General features: G+C 36.3%; 1 protein-coding gene across 5 annotated transcripts in view; it reads right to left on the bottom strand.

Annotated features, from left to right (window-relative positions):
* LOC126184543 (cAMP-regulated phosphoprotein 21) overlaps positions 1-22,115 on the bottom strand; it is a 1,287,166-nt gene that overhangs the window by 107,239 nt on the left and 1,157,812 nt on the right. For 4 of the 5 annotated variants that reach the window (XM_049926953.1, XM_049926952.1, XM_049926956.1 and 1 more), the window contains one exon: positions 10,351-10,398. The exons of the other annotated variant lie outside the window; for it this stretch is intronic. In XM_049926953.1, the coding sequence (XP_049782910.1) occupies positions 10,351-10,398 (48 nt within the window). The remainder of the gene's footprint in view (positions 1-10,350; positions 10,399-22,115) is intronic. 5 annotated transcript variants of the gene reach the window in all.

The following is a 22,115-nucleotide window of genomic DNA, read 5'->3' as shown; positions in this document are numbered from 1 at the left end:
TATGGTGAACACTCACCAGTAGATATGCCAAGAGTGAGATCAGACTGTGTAAAAAGTCAAAATTTTCACAGTAAATTCTTGAAGTGTTTGTAACAATGTTCCTGAATTTACTGACCTCCATGAAAGTTGTTGTACTCAAATTTCCCAAAGAAGAAAGTTCTGAAATATTTAGCAAGACATGGAATGTATATAGAATAGAGAGATCAGGTGCCATAGGAAGGGGAGTGGTCATAGTCATTGACAAAAATATTATGTCTATCAAGGTCAAAACTGAGTCTGGCTGTGAAGTTATCTGGGTGCTTATACCACTGGGTGTTGTGTGATGTCCTTAGGTTAGTTAGGTTTAAGTAGTTCTAAGTTCTACGGGACTGATGATCATAGATGTTAAGTCCCATAGTGCTCAGAGCCATTTTTTGCTTATACCAGGTTTCAACAAAAAGAAGTTAATTATTGGATGTTTTTACCAGCCATCCAGTTCTGCCTTGACAGTTTTGGAATCATTCAAAGAAAGTCTATGCTCAGAAGTGTGGAAGCACCCAGAGCAAGCAATATTAGCTGCAGGTGACTTTAACTTACTGGGTATAGACTGAGACGTCTGTGGATTTACTGCATGTGGCATAGACAGACCGACTTGTGAAGTAGTTTGAAACATGTTTTCCAACCACTTTCTTGAGCAGTTAGCTTGAGAGCCCACATTTCATGGAAATATTTTAGACCTTGTAGTTACAGACAAGCCTGACCTTATCAACTGTGTCAGTATAGAGACAGGGGTTAGTGAGCATGATGCCATCATAGTGATCATGCTAAGAAAATTAGTACATCCACCAAGAAGGCCTGGACAGTGAAGGGACATCATTTAGTTCTAGTATGATGGATACAGAGGAATTATGGGTGAAGTTTATACAGATTGTAAATCCTGTCCTGGAGAAGTATGTGCTGAGTAAGTGGATTAAGGATGGACAAGATCCAGCATGGTTTAATAACAAAATTCAGAAAATGCTGAGGAAGCAGAGATTGTTTGCAGTCTCAGTTCAAGAAAGAATCCCCAGATGATGTCAGGCAAAAGTTGGCAGAAATTTGTGTGTCTGTAAAAACGTCAGTGAGCAAAGCATATGATGACTTCCACCATCATACCTTAGCAAAAGGTCTTGCTGAAAAAGCAAGAAAATTCTGGTCCTATGTAAAAGTTTTAAGTGGGTCAAAGGCTTCTATCCAATCAGCCACTGACTGGTCTAGTTTGACAATAGAAGACAGCAAAAGGAAATCCACAGTTTTAAATCTCATGTTTAAGATGTCTTTCACACAGGAGAATCATACAAACATACCATCACTAGACTGTCACACAGACTTTCGTATGAAGGAAATAGTATTAGGCATCGCTGGCATAGAGAGTTGAAAACAAATGTGTCACCAGGTCTGGATGGAATCCCAGTTTGGTTTTACAGAGAGTACTAGCCCTTTCCTTAGCTTTGATTTGTCATAAATCTCTCACTCAGCACAAGTGACTGGAAGAAAGTACAGATGACCCCTGTACATAAAAAGGATAACAGAATGGACCCTCAAAATTACAGACCAATATCCTTAAAGTCAATTTGATGCTGAGTTATTGGTCATATTTTCAGTCTGGATATAATAAATTTCCTTAAGACAGAAAATTTCGTCCATAAAGCAGCATATAGTTAGAAAGTATCGATCATCTTTTATTTTCTCGTATGGTAATCTGTGAACTGTGGTTCAAGAGCAACAGGCAGATTCCATATTTATAGACTTCTGGAAAGTGTTTGACATAGTGTCACACTGCAGACTGTTAACAAAGGTATGAGCATATGGAACAAGTTTCAAGCTTGTGAGTGGCCTGAAGGCTCCTTAAGTAATAAAATCCAGTATGTTGTCCTCAATGGTGAGAGTTCATCAGAGACAGGAGTATCAGAAGAAATACCCTAGGGAAGTGTGGTAGGACCACTCTTATTCTCTATATACTTAAATGATGCTGCTGCTTAGTGACTGTAGTGGGATGCAAGATGATTTGGCCAAATTTTATCTATAGTAGGGCAGGTGAATGGTTGACTTCAGATTATTGAGTGTTTTTTAGGGAAGAGTGGGTCATCTGTAAAGGAGATTGCATATAGAACAGTTGTGCAACCCATTCTTGGGTACTGCTCAGGTGTTTGGGATCCTCACCAGGTTGTATTAAAGGAAGACGTCAAAGTAATTCAGAGGCAGGCTGCTAGATTTGTTACTTGTCGATTCAATCAGCGCACACGTATGATGGAGATGCTTTGCAAACCAAAATGAGAATTCTTTGAGGAAAAGCAGTGTTCTTTCTGAGTAATACTGTTGAGAAAATTTAGAGAAAGCTGACTAGTGCATGATTCTACTGCCACCAACATACATTTTGCACATGGAATGCAAAGATAAGATGAGAGAAATTAGGGCTTGTAAGGAGGCATACAGACAGTCAGTTTTCTCTCACTCTGTCTGTGAGTAGAGCAGGAAAGGAAATGAATAGTGGCAGTACAAGGAACCTTCCATTAGGCACCATAATGTGGCTTGCAGAGTATGTATGTAGATGGAAATGTAGTTCTTAGGGTGCATGTGATGTTTACTCTTGCTACTTCCTTCTGGGGAATGAGCTTGAAGAATTAGAACACTGTAACAGTTGGAGACTGGTCTTGATCCAGCTGATAATGCACCTAGTTTCATGTCAGATAAATAGGTGGAACAAATTATGACAACCACATGTTAGTCCAGCAAGTCTCTCCTGATAGGCTGCATTTTCTGCAGCATTGTTGCATGTGCCAGCACAGTAAGCAGCTAATTTTCCAGTGCAGGTACATTTCTGGAGATGGATGAGTCAACAGTACACCAAGCCTTATATTAGTGGAACTGTGCTCTTTACAAGTAAGTTGTAGTTTCAACAAGATGCATGCACGCATGCATGGGCAGATGTGAGTATTCACACAAACTGTAGAAGCACATGATTGATTGTAATCAGCATGTATGGACTAATGTGAGTCACCAAACAAACTATTGAAGCATATGATTAATGATAATTTTCTATTATTTTTTGAATCAGCATTGTTGGTGACTGTCAATGCCTTATCTTCTTCCATCTATTATCAATGGAGAAACTTATAATGTGTTTGTGGAGAACATCCACCTGATTTACTAGCAGATGTGTTATTACCTGTGCAATGGAACACATACTTTAAGCATAATGCTGACCATCCTCATTTCAGTGTCAGTTTCTAAACAATATATTTGTGGCAAATAGATTGAAAGCAGTGGACCAATTCCCTGTACTTCATGTTCTCCAGATCTAAACCCATTAAATTTTTATTTATGTGGGCATTTGGAAGAACTTGTGTATTGAATATTGATACAAGATACAGAGAATTCTCATGCCCATAATTTAGAAGGCTGTGAAATTACATACATTTACTCCAGAGACACATCAGTGTATTCAGGATTGGATATGCTTGTATCAATGCTGAGAAGGGTGCTTTAAAAATTTCATGTAAGGATATATTTCATGGGGATAAAGTTTCATCATCATAGGGAGTGTGTTTCAGGGCCCAAAATATTATTCAAAAGTTACCTGGACCTATAGAATTGGGAAAATAAATGAGAAAGCCTTTGGAATACTGCAATTGCCTCATAGTTCATTCAGGTTTGCTCATTATAAATCCATAAATAAATAAGTGAAATGAGAGCAACAAAACTTCATTTGAGCATAAATAAACATAAAACTAACAGATGTTATTCAACTGAAAATATTCAAAAGCCTCTTATTTTTAGTTGGCATTTCCAAAAGTAACAAGTAAGTAACAGCCAGTACCTATAGTATCCGTTGGAAAAGATGGAGATGGCATTGAAAAATTTTGCCTCATAATGAACATAAAAAATTTCAAATTCACAATGCAAGGCCTTAGATTTGACACTCATATGACTTGCAGTGATGGCACTGAAGGTTGACTGCTTCATGCAATTTTGCAAGAAACGGGTACCATTCAACCATAATTATATTTTATGCAATGATCAGTATGAGGGGAATGAATCCATGAGGAATTTATCTTGACAACAATGAAAAAATGTGTCAGTAGAAAACTATTTCTGAATCAACCCCCTCATGCATTAGATTTGGATCAAAGAAATTTGGTACTTCAGGAATTCATATGGATCTTCAGCAGAGGCTAAATGTTATAGGTAGGTTCAATATATATATATTTTTATGGGTCCAACCAAGGCATAATACCATAGCTGTTTGGGCCCAACCCCAGACATATGCTGTAAATTACTTAAAAGTCATAACATTAAACTTTATTTATTCTTCCTTTTTTTTTTGGCTAAACATGACTTATTTCAGAAGGAGTTTGTTTCTTTTCATTATATTATAAAATCCACAACAATAAATTCCTATTCCTGTTGAAGGTTAGCATTAAATACTCTCTAACTCTCTTCTTTGTCCATTGCTAAATGATGAGACAAAAATCAAGTAGAAATAAAATACTGAAAACTTGTCAGTGAGTTACTTTACACAAAATACAACATAAACAGATTGGTCCTGCTGTGTTACACAAAGACAAACAGTACATAAAACATGGTGGAACTGGTAGCCACACCTTCTCATCTAAATCACAGATATTTAAAAACACAACATTAGACATATAGGTCTGAAATTTCAAAGAAATCATCAATGAGATAAAATTCTCAAACCCTATACATTTTTTGTAAATCCAGACATTACCCTGGGTGGTACTTAAAAAATAGGACTGTCTGGGCTAAATGTAAAGATCAAGCAGAAAACAGAAGCAGGAGTAAAGAAAATGGAACTGGTTTCAAGAGGAGAAGGCATAATACCTGCACAATAAATAAAAAACTGACTAAATAATGTTGTAAAGGGTTTCAAAAGCCTTTCCATTTGATGTACATAGAAACTTTTTACTCCGACAATGGGGAAACTCTTCATTTGCATCATAGTCCAAGAGTCATGATCAAACAAATGAATGATTAACATTTCTATTGTTGTTATGCACTTATATCATTTTTGTCTTTCAGTTAAAGATATTTGTCATGTGTTTAGTCAATGAAGTTTAATAAGAGAACAAACGAATAAGCCATGTGATCAATTTGATACACAGCACTCGAACCCGTTAAGAAGAGCAACACATCTGACAGAGGGTTCAGGAGGAAGACAGAAGACTGTGTGAGTAGACTGTCTCATAGTTTATCATACACTGGTTTTTAACAATAATTTGCTATTGATTTTTAAGTCAATGATTAGGTACATATAATAAGGTCCCTGCTTCATTTAAGGGCATCAGCTTCCAATGTTTTATCTTTTTTTCAAAAGTTCTTTCATTGGGTGCTGTTCTGAAGAAAGAAGGTAGGAGACTGCATATAGACTTGTCCATATACAATAATGAGTAAAGCAAAAACCATTGAGAAAATTGCTGGTGCTCCTGAGGGGAAAGATGGGAAGCTCTGTATGGACATACCTTGTATTTTGTTATAGTGTAGTGTACAAAACAAAACTGTCACAAAATGTTCTCACATTTAATTATCGTAGTAATAACTTGTAATTATGAAGCTTTCAGCTATTTCAAAGTTCTCCCTTCTTTCCTTTTCTGCCATTCACACATTGCATTATATCACTTTCATAGAATCTCTTACCACTCAGTTCCATCTCTGACCATTTGGCCACTGTATGTCACTGTACATTGTTACACTTGTAAGTGGTATGCTGTGTTACAGCTGGTTAGGAAATACTTGGCAACATGTCTGGTAATGTGTGAAAATATTTTATTACACGATTTTCTCCCTTACAGTGTGTCCCATATCCACTATCTGTGATTCCACATGACTTGTGCATAATTTTATTGCAGACTAGGCCAATGTTACAGTATTTTTACTATTATATTATATGAAAAAGAATTCATCTGTAACTCTAGTATAAAAATTTGACAGATTTATTCTTTCAAGTAAACAATGGATAGTTCCAGAATGAAATTTTTCACTCTGCAGCGGAGTGTGCACTGATATGAAACTTCCTGGCAGATTAAAACTGTGTGCCCGACCGAGACTCGAACTCGGGACCTTTGCCTTTCGCGGGCAAGTGCTCTACCATCTGAGCTACCGAAGCACGACTCACGCCCGGTACTCACAGCTTTACTTCTGCCAGTATATCGTCTCCCACCTTCCAAACTTTACAGAAGCTCTCCTGCGAAACTTGCAGAACTAGCACTCCTGAAAGAAAGGATATTGCGGAGACATGGCTTAGCCACAGCCTGGGGGATGTTTCTAGCATGAAATTTTTCACTCTGCAGCGGAGGGTGCACTGATATGAAACTTCCTGGCAGATTAAAACTGTGTGCCCGACCGAGACTCGAACTCAGGACCTTTGCATTTCGCGGGCAAATGCTCTACCATCTGAGCAATATCCTTTCTTTAAAGAGTGCTAGTTCTGCAAGTTTCGCAGGAGAGCTTCTGTAAAGTTTGGAAGGTAGGAGACGAGATACTGGCAGAAGTAAAGCTGTGAGTACCGGACGTGAGTCGTGCTTCGGTAGCTCAGATGGTAGAGCACCTGCCCGCGAAAGGCAAAGGTCCCGAGTTCGAGTCTCGGTCAGGCACACAGTTTTAATCTGCCAGGAAGTTTCATACCAGCGCACACTCCACTGCAGAGTGAAAAATTTCATTCTGGACACATCCCCCAGGCTATGGCTAAGACATGTCTCCGCAATATCCTTTCATTCAGGAGTGCTAGTTCTGCAAGTTTCGCAGGAGAGCTTCTGTAAAGTTTGGAAGGTAGGAGACAAGATACTGGCAGAAGTAAAGCTGTGAGTACCGGACGTGAGTCGTGCTTCGGTAGCTCAGATGGTAGAGCACTTGCCCGCGAAAGGCAAAGGTCCCGAGTTCGAGTCTCGGTCGGGCACACAGTTTTAATCTGCCAGGAAGTTTTAATGGATAGTTGTTTTATAACTTGCATTGTAAGTATGTCACAGTGTGTATGGAGTTTGGGCCATTGCATGAAATGGCTACACAGTTAAAAACCACAAAGTAGTGATAAGTAAAAGAAATAAAAGAATATGTTAATCTCGTCAATGATAGCCTGTGCAGCAGAATGTTATGATTCAGAACACTAGTAAACAAAATAACTTTTAAGGATTTACAGAAATCCTTTTTGAAATTATGAAATAATATTTACATTATAGAATTCTAAAGGTTATTCTTTTTCTTAATAACATGTCATATGCCATAGTGCAAAGGGCAATTCAAATGCAGTTAGTTGTTTTTTGAAAATCTTTATGTTTGAATAACTTTGGAAATGGTAAAGATGTTAAATATATGAAGCTAAGTGAACCAAGGATAAAGATAAAATTTTATGATTCCCAAGCTCCCTCTGCAGCAATCGCTGGATAAGAGTGTACCTGATGCTTTGTACTGCATGGATCCATAATATCTTAATGGAAAAGTGCTTATTTGCTATTGACTTCCTTAGGATGAAAACTGATTTCAAGCTGTCTTAAGATAGACACATGGTTAGAATGATGTGTAAAATTAGTAAAGAAATACTTGTTCTCAGGAAACTACACCTCTATAATAGCATCCTGTACTCAAATTCATTTCTCATGCCTAGTCACATAGTGTGTAGTACCATACTGTGAGGCCACAAAAACAGCACAAACAATTTTTAACCACAAAAGAAATAAGAGATTAAAATATGCAGTGTTGTGCATTTTATGCAGACTCTGCATTAGAACACAGTTATAAAGTTGTTATTTATGGATGTTACTATTCAACTGATGTCAATACAATCTTTAAGCAGAAACTGAATTGTGATCAGAACTGTGACATCCTGACACACGTAAGAGTTAGATATAACTCAGTGGAATAAATGACTTTAGATTATGTGAAATGCTCAATCATATGAAAATATGAAAAAGGACGTCTTGTTTAAGGCTGCTCTCACACAGTGAGGTATACTGAAAGTGCAAACAAATCAGTAATCTACACATGGATGCAAATTTAGCATACAAGTTACCATATGAAGAGCTGATCAACACAGCTATTACATGTACTGTGTTTTAGAATGTGTACAGCAACAACCACATTCAAAAAATGACTCTAAAATGTGCAATGAAAGATACTTTTTATTATATGAGATTTTAGGATCCTTTGCATGACTTACTATTTAAAGATATTTGTGAGAAAAAAGACTGCTTGTATGCATGTGTGCAAACTCTTATGAAGATAAATTCATGATTCCAAGAATATACACATATTACACAATAATAAAAAGTTTGAAGACCTTTCAAATGAAGTTTTTGTGAGAAGTTAGTTGTCTTTTTATTTAGTTTCTGGCAAGATAAATTCATGACTCTGAGCATATACACATATTACACCCTGAAAACAAGTTGCAGGACTTTTCAAGTGAAATTTTTTGTAGAAATTAGTTGTCTTTTTATTCAATTTCTGCCACTGAAGATTTTTCAGCATTTAGCCAACATTCTCTTGAAAGTCAAGGAGTCATGTGATCATGTGCACATACCTTCTTTACACATACACAATGACTCACAAACTTGTCATGGACCTCACGCTTAACTGAATAATCTGATAAAAAGTACCCAGACATATATCAGTGGACATAAATACAGAGTGTGTCCACCCTATGGCTTTATCATGGCTTTAACTATGCTGGGGATACTTTCAATGAGATATCTGAATGTCTGTGGAGGAACGGTTGCCCATTCTTTGAAACCAGAGAAGGTAGTAACATTGGGGCCTGGGGTGAAGACGACATTCTAACACATCCAAAAGGTATTCCACTGGGTTTAAGTACCCAGACATATATCAGTGGACATAAATACAGAGTGTGTCCACCCTATGGCTTTATCATGGCTTTAACTATGCTGGGGATACTTTCAATGAGATATCTGAATGTTTGTGGAGGAACGGTTGCCCATTCTTTGAAACCAGAGAAGGTAGTAACATTGGGGCCTGGGGTGAAGACGACATTCTAACACATCCAAAAGGTATTCCACTGGGTTTAAGTTGGGACTCTGAGCAGACCAGTTCCCTTTAGAAATGTCATTGTCCACAGACCATTACCTCACTGCATTACCATACTGCTTTATGAATAGATGGATTTTATGCAGATACAAACAATAATTTTCTCCAAACTTCACCTCTACTGTACAAGTTGATAAAGCTGTAGAATATGACCCTACCCCTCAGCAGTCAGCATTTTCTTAAGTGTTATAAAATCACCACAGCCTAAACATGAAAAACACCCCCATACCATGACACCACCTCCTCCATGCTTCATTGTTGGCACTACACATGATGGCAGGTAACATTCTCCAGGCATTAACCAAACCTACACCCTTCCATCAGATTGCCACAGGGAATAGTGTGATCACTCATTTCTAGTCATCCACAGTCCAGTGGAATTACTCTTTACACTGTGTCAAGCATTGCTTAACACTGACTATAGAATTAACTATAGAAATATGTCACTTTAGAGGAGCTGCTTGGGTGGCTTTAGAAAGCTTGAAATGTCCCTGATGTCTCTTTTATTTAGTTAACATCCAGTGACTAGACCACATTCGAAACCACTGAGCTCTCTTGATTGACCCAATCTACTGTTCTACTTCTCTACTGACAACACAATTCTCTCTGCCTCCATTTATACTGGTGGTCTTCCTATTATGACATCCAGTGGTCAGTTATTATGTACATGTATCTGGATACCTTTGATTAGATAGTGCATATTTTGATACAGGAACAACTTTTTTAATGTACAAATTTTAGCTTCCCACACTTCTAACAAACTTTTTCATATAGAAAGTGCAGGTTTCCAATTACTTAGCAGTAGCAACACATGGTATTTTATTTGAATTGTATGCTTAACAATAAGAGAAATTGCAAATTATTCTCCTCATTTAGATTTTAGATTAATGAAACTGATCAAATTTTCGGATACAAGCCACAAAAATGTGGATACGTAATGAAACACTATTGTATTCCAGCTGAAAGACATTGTTTTTCTTTTGTTCAGTGATTCAGTAATTTATTAGTAGAGCATCCCATGGCTCTACTGTGGGCATGAGTAGAGAGAAAATACCTGTAATTATTCAAGAGAAGCAAATTGAAACTATGATTTCTTTACTGATGATAATTCACAATTTAGGATGTTGAAATTTTACATAGTGGCACTACTGTTTAATATGCTATGTATTTATTTCTTTGTATTTTGTTTTGAAAACAGTGTAGCAAACAATATCAATTCTAAACAGCCAATGTAATAAATTATGAATAAAAATAAGGAATTTCTATAAAATAATTCCATACCTTTTTAAATATTTCCGAGTACTCTACCACTGGAATACACAGACAGGCCTAGAAATGGGCCATGGTCATGAGTATATGGTTTTCACAGAGGTATTATGTGATCTACTACACTTAATTACAGAATTTTTTTACATCTGATAAATACACAGCAACAGAGGAAAATATAGGTAAGAGTATTTAAAACTATATACTAACTGGTAACAGAATGTATTACATGTACATAAAATCTGCATTACTAGCAAAAGTTAAACAATAATTGACAATCCAAGTTATATTCTACATGAGTTGATGATATTAATGTAACCATGAACTTTATAGAAGAGATCTTAAATCTGAACTGTAACAAAGATATAAGTTATGTTAAATCTTGAATTAATTACTTCTGTTCCAAAAATAGATAGAGAAGCAATGTAATCCATGCTACAGATGTTTCTCTATAAGTGCTAGTGAAATACTGATCCATTTAAAAGGTTTACATAATCTGTAATACTCCATCCTAAAATACTTTTGTGCATTGAATAATATGTTCTTATCACAAACAGAAAACCACCAGAGATTTGCTGTAGTTACTTAATTTCAGTTAATGGTAAGATATTGGTCACAAGCCTACAATTCATTGGCAACTTCCAGCTCCATCTCTCAATGTTCTTCTCTATTACATACATAAAAACCACAAAAATATTTTTGCACTATTTCCGAAAGTCTGCACTGTCTCATTTGCAATGGACTGCATTATAACTTTCATATTGTGGCTAGAATAAATGAAAAGAAATGTGGATTAAAGTTTCATTTCACATTAATGATGTGGTCATTACTTATGGAGCATAAACTACACAAGACAAGGGTGGTGTAGGAAAGACCAGTCTAGCATTTGGTTAATAAGAATAGCCAGATGCAGATTCAATCCCTTCTCCTTCCGAAAAAATTTAGAGGCCCGGTATTTGAAGCTGACTGCTGAATGATTCTACTACTGCCAACATACATAAGGACCATGAAGATGAGATACGAGAAATTAGGACTCATATGGGGGTATGTAGATAGTCATTTTTCCCTTGTTCTCTTTTTGAGTGGAACAGGAAAGGAAATGAGTAGTACAAGGTACTCTCTGCCATGCACCATACGGTGGTTTGCAGAGTATCTATGTAGATGTAGATGTAGAATATGTGGGCAATATCTCAATCCCACTTCAGCTGTAGCAGTATACATTGCTGGAAAGGAATCTGACAGAAGCTTTCTTGCTACACACAATGACACATGGCCAAGAGAATGCTTTTTCACACTGAGAGTAACATTACGTTACACATGAATTGACTGTCTCATCTAGAGAAGTTGCATATGTGTGCTTATTAGAAATTAAGTGTTTGTACATCACTATGAATTATAAAAATATTTATAGTAACTAAGTTGTCATGAAGCTTTGTATAGCATATTGTAATGATAATAGTTAACAATATTCATTTCAGTTGAATATCTAAAGCAACTGTTAAAAACAAAATTACGTAAAACCCACTATTTATGACTTACCATGATAAAAAGTTTCCTGAAATGGTAATGTGTTTTGTGTAAAAGTAAGTGAAGAACTGTAGCTAAATACTTGATCATTAGATAACTGAGTAAACAGAGTTTTAACTAAGAATTTAAATTTTACATAATTTTTCAGTTTCCTTGAGCTATATTATTTTATCTGTTGAATGACACTATTTTCATTTGTAGTATTGTCTAACTAAATGAGAAGATTGATACCACATGTATGTGAGACATGAATTATGATACTGTCAATAACTGTTTGTGAGCACGGGAGTCAGACAGTGCAACATTGAAGTGAGTCACATACAATGGGGAATTGAAGATAATTGTAAAGTAGGTAGTTTTGAGTACTCTGTAGATATATTTCCTTTGATACTTTGGATGAGCAAAGATGCAGCTAATTTTATTTGTTCTTTTGTATGTATTAGTTTGTATTTTTGTGAAAACTGATTTCAGAACTGAAATTGGTCAAAATAAGAAGGGTACCAGGTTACATGTATTGAAATATGAAGTTGATTGGCTACTGTGTTATTTAGCAAATCAGAGAAGAGCTTTTTGCATGTTTTGTACTGGGAGACGATCTATGCACATAAGTCTTGAGCACTCCATGGTCAGCTCTTGTTTTGTGAAGTCCTGAAGCCCAAAGTTCTAATCTTTTTTGAAGATTATACAATAGTTATTTTATGAAGAAATGGATTAATCTGTAAATATTTATGATCAGTCATAGATTACTACTATGGAAATTTTGAATGTTTTTGGGAGAACTGAGAATTTCCTTCAAGGGGTAATAAATTCCATGTGATGTACTGTGCAATTATAAACATGAACTTCCAGAGCCCTAAATGTAATTAAATGCATGATATTTTAGTGAGCATTTGAAACCATTAAACACCATGTGTTTCCTATAATCTGCTTTTTAACTGATAAAAAGTGCTGCTCTTCCAATAACAAGTAGTGAGTTCAAACCTTAAGCTGGTTACTAGACAGAGAGGCTGTGCTGCAAGTGTGAAAGGAGCAGTCCAATCTGTTCTTACTTTCATTTCTGGAACTGTGAGCTAGGATGGGCCTGGTTGAAAAATTTGTGCACTGAAAATTACAACATAGAACAGATATTTTATGCAAGAATATTTCTAAATTTAGTAGTTACAGTCAGACCAAATGGAAATACCACCCTTTCTATGAAGACAGTTAACTAATCCTATGCACCCTGTTGACAGTTACAGTGTAGTTAATTTTTCACAACTTTTATCAATTGTGGAGGATTATACAATGCCTTGAGTACTTCAAAAAAGTGTTAGTCTTGTTTACATTCAATCACTGATGTACAGGTGCACAGCAGAAACCCTGTTACAGAAAGTATTCCCTCTCCTCTGTTATGTGATAGGGTGTAATTGTGTGTTCTCTCTTGATAAAGAAGAGGTCAATATAAACGTCTACTATCCAAAGGACACATGTCTGTTTACAGCTGATACAGCTTTGAATACATATTAGACCAAAGCCATTTTAATGCTTCAAATCTGCAAGTGTTTATATCATGTTAATGGCTTTATAATACTAATGATATTAAAATATTAAAAATTTCATAACAAGGAGTAGGTATAAGGTTTTAATTATCAACTCAAAAAATAAAGTTTCATAATTATTTTTGTTATTGGTTTGCTGGTACACATTTAAAGTTCTGGTACATACTGAAACCCTGCACCACAATACTGTACTAAGAGGGTGAGTCAAATGAAAACCTTAAATATTTAAAAAAAAATATTATTTATTGTGCAGAAGTGGTACAAAGCTGTATCACTTTTTAACATGATCTCCCCCACACTCAATGAAAGTCCTCCAGTGCTTACAAAATGTATAAATTCCTTTAGAAAAAAATTCTTTTGGTAGTCTGCACAACCACTCATGCACCACATGGCATACCTCTTCATCAGAATGGAACTTCTTTCCTCCCATTGCGTCTTTGAGTAATCCAAACATATGGAAATCACTTGGTGATGAGGAATGGCACCATTCCTTGCTTGCTCTCTTCATTACCAGTTGGTGGAAGTGAACCCAGGTTTCATCCCCAGTAACAATTCTTGCAAGGAAGCCATCACTTTCTTGTTCAAAGTGCTGAAGAAGTTCTTCACAAGCATCAACATGTTGTTCTCTCATTTCAGGAGTCAGCTGCCATGGCACCCATCTTTCAGACACTTTGTGAAACAGGAGAACATCATGCACAATGTAGTGTGCTGACCCATGACTAATCTGTAAACATGCTGTAATGTCATTCAGTGTCACTTGGCGGTTTTCCTTCACTATGGCTTCAACTGCTGCAATGTTCTGTGGAGTCACAACTCGTTGTGCCTGACCTGGACAAGGAGGATCTTCCACTGAAGTCACACCATTTGTGAACTTCCTACTCCATTCGTAGACTTGCTGCTGTGACAAACATGCATCACCATACTGAACCTTCATTTGTCGATGAATTTCAATAAGTTCCACACCTTCACTACGCAAAAACTGAGTAACAGAATGCTGTTCTTCCCAAGTGCAAGTCGCAACTGGGGCAGCCATTTTTATACTGATATGGTGATGGTATGTGTGCATCTGCACTATTCTGCCACCTACAGGCCATTCTGCACACTGTTTGTAGCATGCTTACCAGCTTATAGGATAACGGCGCAAAATTTTGATTTGTTATTACAAATTTAAGGTTTTCATTTGACTCATCCTCATATGTTGCAAGAGGAATGAAAACAAAATCACACAGTACATTTGTAAAATGGAGTACTATGTGGTAATTGATTTTCTGCTTTGAAGGAGAATAGTGCTGCAACACTCCATGCTGTGTTGGTGGATATGTAACACACCAATGTGCCAACATATTAGACAGTGGTTAGGTGATACATATGATTCATTTGTGATCAGACAAGTCCAAGTGATGACCAACAAACTAACAGATTATCTCTCTGTTAGGAAAAATAATAAAAAATGTAGGCCCATGTTAAGTTTCCAACAGATTACCACTCTCCAGATTCTGCAACAGCTCATACCGAGTCAAAAAACCTCCCAAGCTAAGACAGCAGCAGAAATGTTGCATCTGTGTCAGGTCAATCCAGATGAACTCCTTAGTTGCCTGAGCACCAAAGATGAGTGCTGAGAGTATAAATATGACCCCAAGACAAAGGAGCAAGTTAATCAGTGGAAACATGTGGATTCACCACAGTTGTAAAAGGCAAAGACCCTAACGATCATAGCGAACTGTGATGAGCATTTTTTGAGTCTACCTTGGTGTAGTGCTAATAGATTATGCTTCTTAGGGGAAAACTGTAACAGAAGTACATTACCAAAGTATCCTGTTAAGATTATGGGGCATTGTCAAGACAACACAGCCAAAGAGGTGTTTTTGCTGTACAACACTACAGCGTATTCTGCAGAGAGCACAGTCACACAAGCTACGTCTCTATGCAATCACATTTTGCCTCACTTCTTGTCTTCTCCTGAAATGTGACCCAGTGACTTCTTCTTTTTTCTGCTTGTGATGAAAAAATTATGTGGCAGGCATTTTCAGAATTATGAAAAGGTGATTTTCAAGGGGGAATGTCCCTAGAAAACCCAAAATGCAGACTTCGAAAACCAAGGCCTCTGTGAAGTTATCCATCATTGGAAGGAATTTGTCACAATGAAGGGTGATTACGTAGAGGAGGACTAACACCATTAGCAAAATCCTAAGTCACAGCTTGATGTTTTGTGAGGCGATGATCAAAACTTAAGAATTACTTATTTCTCACTGATGTCATATGGCACCAAGCCTAGTATAGTTCTTCAGATCTGTGTCACTCTATTGGTTTTTATGGCAATGTGACTGCTTCTTTTTCAGGATGTTAGACAACAATCAGAGGCAATCACCAGTAACTGAACGGACAACTTGTGGTATCAACATTAAGCCATAGCACTGTTCTTTTGTGTATGTCACAACATCAATAACATCAAGAAAAGAATAGATTGCTATTCATCATAATGATAACAGTGTTTTTGTTGTGCCTGTCTGCAATTCAATGGGTTATCTTTATGGTGAGTAGGATTCTATCCTTTTCCTAACAACTAGTGGTATCAACCAATAAACCATAGTAGTTTTCTTTTACGTAATTTAACATGATATCTAACAATGATAACTCCAGGTTAGAACATGAACAGTATCAGGGAAATGATAAATTGCTACTCACCATAAAGACAACAGACTTTTTGTTGTGCCTGTCTGCAACTCAATGCATCATCTTTATGATGAATAACAATCTATCATTTTCCTAATATTGTTGCTAAGATGATATCTATTGATACTCTTTTAAGTAATGCAAATCACACAGTATATATTTGTTTCCTTGTTTCAGACACTGGCAATTTCTCCAGCTTGGCCGAACTGATGGACAATAGCAGAAGATTGTTTTAAAATGTCTTGTTTTACACCTTTCAAAAGCTGAAGTACTTCAAATGTTTAGTGAACTTTATATTATTTTGGCGTATCATTTAAGTGATTTATGAACCTGTGTAGTCTAAATTCTTTTGATTTCAGATAGTCAAACTGTTCTCCACTTATCCCAGTGACTATATTGCTAATATTGGACTGGCGTCAGTGTCCTTTTTTTTTTTTACAAATATTCCAAAAAAGGTTCCCTAAATCATTTAATTCAATTGTTAAAAAATACAAACTAATACATTCCAAAAGTCAAAGAAAATAAAATTATAAAATGACTCTGACTAAGTAACTAGTTAAGAGAGATATCTACAGAACAACTTCACAATATTATATATGAGGAAATTAACTAGTGTTTAATGAAATCTTTTAGTTATATATTTATGATCAAGAAACCCATATAAAAAGAGAAATTTTCGTTGATTATAAGTTCATATTTGCTCCTCTTGTCAGTGTCAAAAGGAAGGGAGAGGAAGATCCCATACATGCTGAAGATAGTACAGACAGACCTTGGCCAGGGATTAGGAAGAAACTATCTCAGAATTTTCCTTGGTCTAGTTATACTGTAACAATTATATGCTTTAAGAAAGCATGCATAAAGAAGTAAATGACAGGCAGCTAACAAATCAGAAATATATGGCCTTACGTCACTGTTTATTTTGCAGGTTTCCTCTTATTAATACTCACACACATTGAATACTGGCCTGTGTTTCTCTAGTCATTTACATTTAAACCTTCTAAAGTTTCTTGGTGGACCTGGCATGAGTTATTTCATGTAAATGATGACACGTGTAATGAAATTTTCAGTACGTTTACTCTCCTACAAATGGGTGTTCCCAAAAGTGCTGTGAGTTGGTAGTGGCACTAGTGTTTCTTGCTATCACTCCCAATTAGTATCTATTGGACAAATCTAGTGCAGCATAGAAAACATTTAGTGGAGCACTGTGAAAACAAATCACAGTTGCCTTCCATTATTCATTCTGTCATAATAATGAAAATTAAGTAATTTTCAAAATTCTGATTTAAGTAAGTTAAAATTAACTACTCTGTGATGTATCACTAGTTATTATAATATTTGAAATTGTAGGTTAAGTTCAAATTCTGCTAATAATGATCTACCTTTAAAATATCAAGATATGTTTCCTACATTTTAGTGTTTGTGCTAGACTATTTACCTGCCTTGAAACTGTCATGATATTGCAAATAAAAGCAGAAGTGAAATGATGATCATTTACCATTTATTTTTTATTTATTTGTTTATTTTCTTATATAACAGTGACATCTTCTCTAGCTGTAAGCTAAAACATTTGGCAAGTATATGTAAAATGTCAACACAGTCTGTGAATTCAGCAGTAATTGATGAGAATAGTTTGAAAGAAAGCACTGAAATTGTTTCTTTACATTGCACTAAATAAAGACAGGGAACAAAGTTTATTTATTTATTTATTTTTTTTTGGGGGGGGGGGGGGGAGGGGGGAGCAAATATATATTACAATGAATGAACAGTGTTTTCACTAGGGTTTTATGGATCGATACACATAAACACAACATTATAGTGGACTATGATATAAAGATGTACACAGTGTGGCATATGGAATGTGCATGGACAGTCAAAGTTGTTATGGTGAGCACTCACAACAAGCAGGAAAACCAGGTTCAGGTCCCACTATTGCATGAATTTTCATGTGTCAGTAATGGGCAGTACATCTACACCTAATACAGCTGATGCCCAGGAATTCATAGTCAGTGAACAAATTTCAAATTATAGGCATAGGTCTAGTGCCTAATTTTACTGTGGTACTTGTGACTCAATTTTCACTCAATGAGGATCTTATGAAGACATAACTGTATCCTTTGCAAACATTTTAAGTGGGATGGATTATAAGACACCATTCTTTTGAAATTCTGTTGGAGCACATTGTATTTTAGTAACAGTAATGAAGCACACAGTTGCATTTTCGAAGAAGATACATGTAGTTACAGGCCCCTCAAGATTATAAAGGTGCTGTTTGCTGATGCAAGCACTATAATCAAATGCAATGGCAGTGCAACAGGAAAAGTAACAACAAATAAAATATTCAGAAAAATTATTGAATGGTTGTCAGTAATTGGCTTATCACTTAGCTTAGAAAAACATAATTATTTTAATTTTGAAAATACTGGGACATATTGCTGTCAGTAACAACAGAGCATAGGAACAGAATATTTATTAACCTTTCAATATTTTCCATACAATTGACCTCATTAAAATGTGTTTTATGGAACAATCACAAACATTTACACAAATGATAAGATATATGTAAAACTAAGTGTTCAAATATCCAAATGATCAGAACTTGGAAATACAGTATTATACACATTCTCAAATGACTGAGTTCCACAACATTTCATTTCTGTTCAAATACTGATTTTGCTGTCAAAAGCATGAGAAATTTGGCTTCTCAACATATTTGCATTTCTTTGGTGTGTTATGCAACAATTTTCTATGGTAATTTCACATTTTCTATTAAGTATTTGTTGTACTGAAACATGCTCTGGTCAAAAAAGGAAAAAAAGGACTTAAAAATGTAGGCATACTAATACCACAACCACAATATATTTCTATTTTAATGAATTTGTTGGTAACACCAGTTAGTTCAAGCATCATTGTCAGGCAGATTTTGACTCTTGTCTAATCAAATGTGTAATGGTTTCCCATCTCTTTCTCACAAAATAGTAGTAAAAATAATTCGTAATTCACCTATCATGCAGTACTAGTTGGAGGCAACTTTAATCTACCGAGTATAGACTGGGATGTTTATGGATTCATTGCAGGGGGTACAGACAGACAGTCATGCAAAATACTTTTGAACTTGTTTTCTGAAAACTGTCTTAAGTAGCTAGCTCTACAGTCCACATACAATGGAAATATCTTAGGTCTTGTAGCTACAAATAGAGCAGACCTTATTGACAGTGTCAGTATATAAACATGGATAAGTGATTAATGATGTCATTAAGGGAACTGTGATTACAAAAGTTAATAAATCTGTCAAGAAGGCTAGGAGAGTGTTTCTGCTGGATAAAGCAGATAGGCAGTTGTTAGCATCTGACTTAGACAGTGAATTGACATTACTTAGTTCCTCTAAGATGGATGTAGAAGAATTATGGGCAAAGTTTCAGCAAATTGTAAATCATGGTCAGAAGAGTTATGTGTCATGTAAGCAGATGAAGGATGGAAAAGACCCACCATGGTTCAATGACAAAATCTGGAGGGTTGCTAAGGAAGCAGAGGCTGTTGTTCTCTCGGTTCCAAAAGGAACACACAAACGATGACAAGCAAAGGTTAGTAGAGACTCATGCATCAGTGAAGAGATCACTGTATGAAGCATACAACAACTACCATGGTCACACCTTAGCAAACAATCTGGAAGAGAACAAAAGAAAACTTTGGTCTTATGGAAAATTGCTAAGCAGGTCTAAGGCTTCAGTTCAGTTCCTTGTTGACCAGTCTGGTGTGCCATTTGATGACATCAAAATGGAAGTCAAAGTTTTAAATTTCATGTTCAAGAAATTGTTCACACTGGGGAATCGTACAAACATACCATTATTTGACCATCGGAAATATTCCTGTATGGATGACATAGCAATAAGCAGACCGATATACCTAACTTTGGTTTTCTGCAAAATTCTTGAACATACTCTCAATTCAAATGTAATAAACTTTCTTGAGACTGAGAAGCTTATGTCCATGAATCAGCACAGTCTTAGAAAGCATCACTTATATGGAATTCTGCTTGTCCTTTTCTGACATGATATAGTATGAACAATGGATGAAGGGCAACAGGCAGATTGCACAGTTCTAGATCTCTGGAAAGCATTTGACATGGTACCCAATTACAGGCTGTTAATGAAGATACAAGCATATGTCATAAGTTCACAGATATGTGAGATGCTCAAATACTTCATAATTAATAGAGCCCAGTATGTTGCCCTTGACAGTGACCATTTGTCAGAGACAGGGGTATCATCAGAAGTGCCCAGGAAAGTATACAGGACCTCTGTTACTTGCCATATACATAAATGTTTTCGCAGTCAGGGTGGACAGTACTCAGCAATTGTTTACTGATGATGCTGTGGTGTATGATAAGGTGTCAAAGTTGAGTGACTATAGGAAGATACAAGACAATGTAGTCAAAATTTGCAGTTGGCATGATGAACGGCAGTTAGCTCAACATGTGGAAAAATGTATGTTAATGCAGATGAACAAACCTCTAATGTTCAGATACAGTATTAATTGTGTCCTGCTTGACACAGTCAAGTCATTTAAGTATCTGTGTGTAGCATTGCAAAGCGATATGAAATGGAACGAGCATGTGAGAACTGTGGTTGGGAAGGCGGATGGTCAATTTCAGTTTATTGGGAGAATTTTAGGAAAGAGTAGTCCACCTGTAGACCATATATAGGATGCTGGTGCAACATATTATTGACTTCTGCTCAAGTGCTTGGGATCCATATCAGGTTGAATTGAAGGAAGATATTGAAGCAATTCAGAGGTGGGCTGCTAGATTTGTCACCAGTAGGTTTGAACAACACATAAGTGTCTGGAGATGCTTTGGGAATCCAAATGGGAACCTTGGAGGGAAGGTCACATTCATTTTGAGAAACACTATTGGGAAAATTTAGAGAACTGGCATTTGAAGCTGACTGCTAAGAGATTCTACTGCCACCAATGTACATTGCTCATAAGGACCACAAAGATAGGCTATGAGAAATTAGGGCTCATACGGAAGCATATAGACAGTCATTTTCCCCTCACTCTATTTACAAGTGTAACAGGAAAGGAAATGACTATTAGTGGTACAGGGTGCCCTCTGCCACACTCCACACGGTGGCTTGTGGAATATCTGTGTAAACGCAGGTATAGATGAAGATCAGCAGACAGATGCAATGGCTAACTATGCTTATGAATGTTCAGTATACAGCATGGGAACTACTACAGGGAGAGAGAAAACAGCCAGGAAATATATTTCTACAAGTAATGTACAAGAAATTTGTGCAAGAAAAGCTTATGTTTTCTATTCCTTCCTTCTCTCTTTGCATGTAGAAGAGGAAACATAAATTTTGAAAAGTTTTATTACCTCTACTCATTTCAATCATCATATGAATGTCAAAATGGCAGTTACTGAGGTAACATATTAGGGAATAGAAAGGAACTACAATTGCTTGATAGAGGAATGGCATCAGAACCAGATGAGATACTTGCAAGATTCTACAAAGATTCTGTGAATGAACTTGTTCACCTTCCAGTAACAGTTTCCTATAGTTTGTTGGAGGTATGATTGGTAACCAGTGACTAGAGAAGACAGTAGGTCATTCCCATTGTTGAGAAGGGTCATACAACAGATACGCATAATTATAGGCCTATGTCATTGATGTAAATCCACTGAAGAACTATGAAAAATATTTTATGTTCAAGAATTATGATGTTTTTGGACAACAAAAACCTCTGCTATAAAAAACCGACATGAATTCCACAGACAGAGCTCTTGCAAAACTCAGCTCACTCTGTTGGCACTATAGACAATGGCACTCAGGTTGATGCCAAGTTCCTTGACTTCAGGAAGGTATTTTACACTGTCCCACACTGCCATTTAGTCAAAACAATAAATGTTTAGTGAGCATTAACCAGATATGTGACTGCATTCAAGACTTCCTTGCAGGTAGAACTCAACACATCACTCTTAATAGGGCAAAATCAACAGATGTAAAGGTAATTTCTGGATTACCCCTAGGAAGAAATGAT

Source organism: Schistocerca cancellata, chromosome 4, assembly GCF_023864275.1.
Source record: "Schistocerca cancellata isolate TAMUIC-IGC-003103 chromosome 4, iqSchCanc2.1, whole genome shotgun sequence".
NCBI classification, from domain to species: domain Eukaryota; kingdom Metazoa; phylum Arthropoda; class Insecta; order Orthoptera; family Acrididae; genus Schistocerca; species Schistocerca cancellata.
The sequence above is the reverse complement of the archived record's forward strand: the minus strand, read 5'-3'. Positions and strand labels throughout refer to the sequence as shown.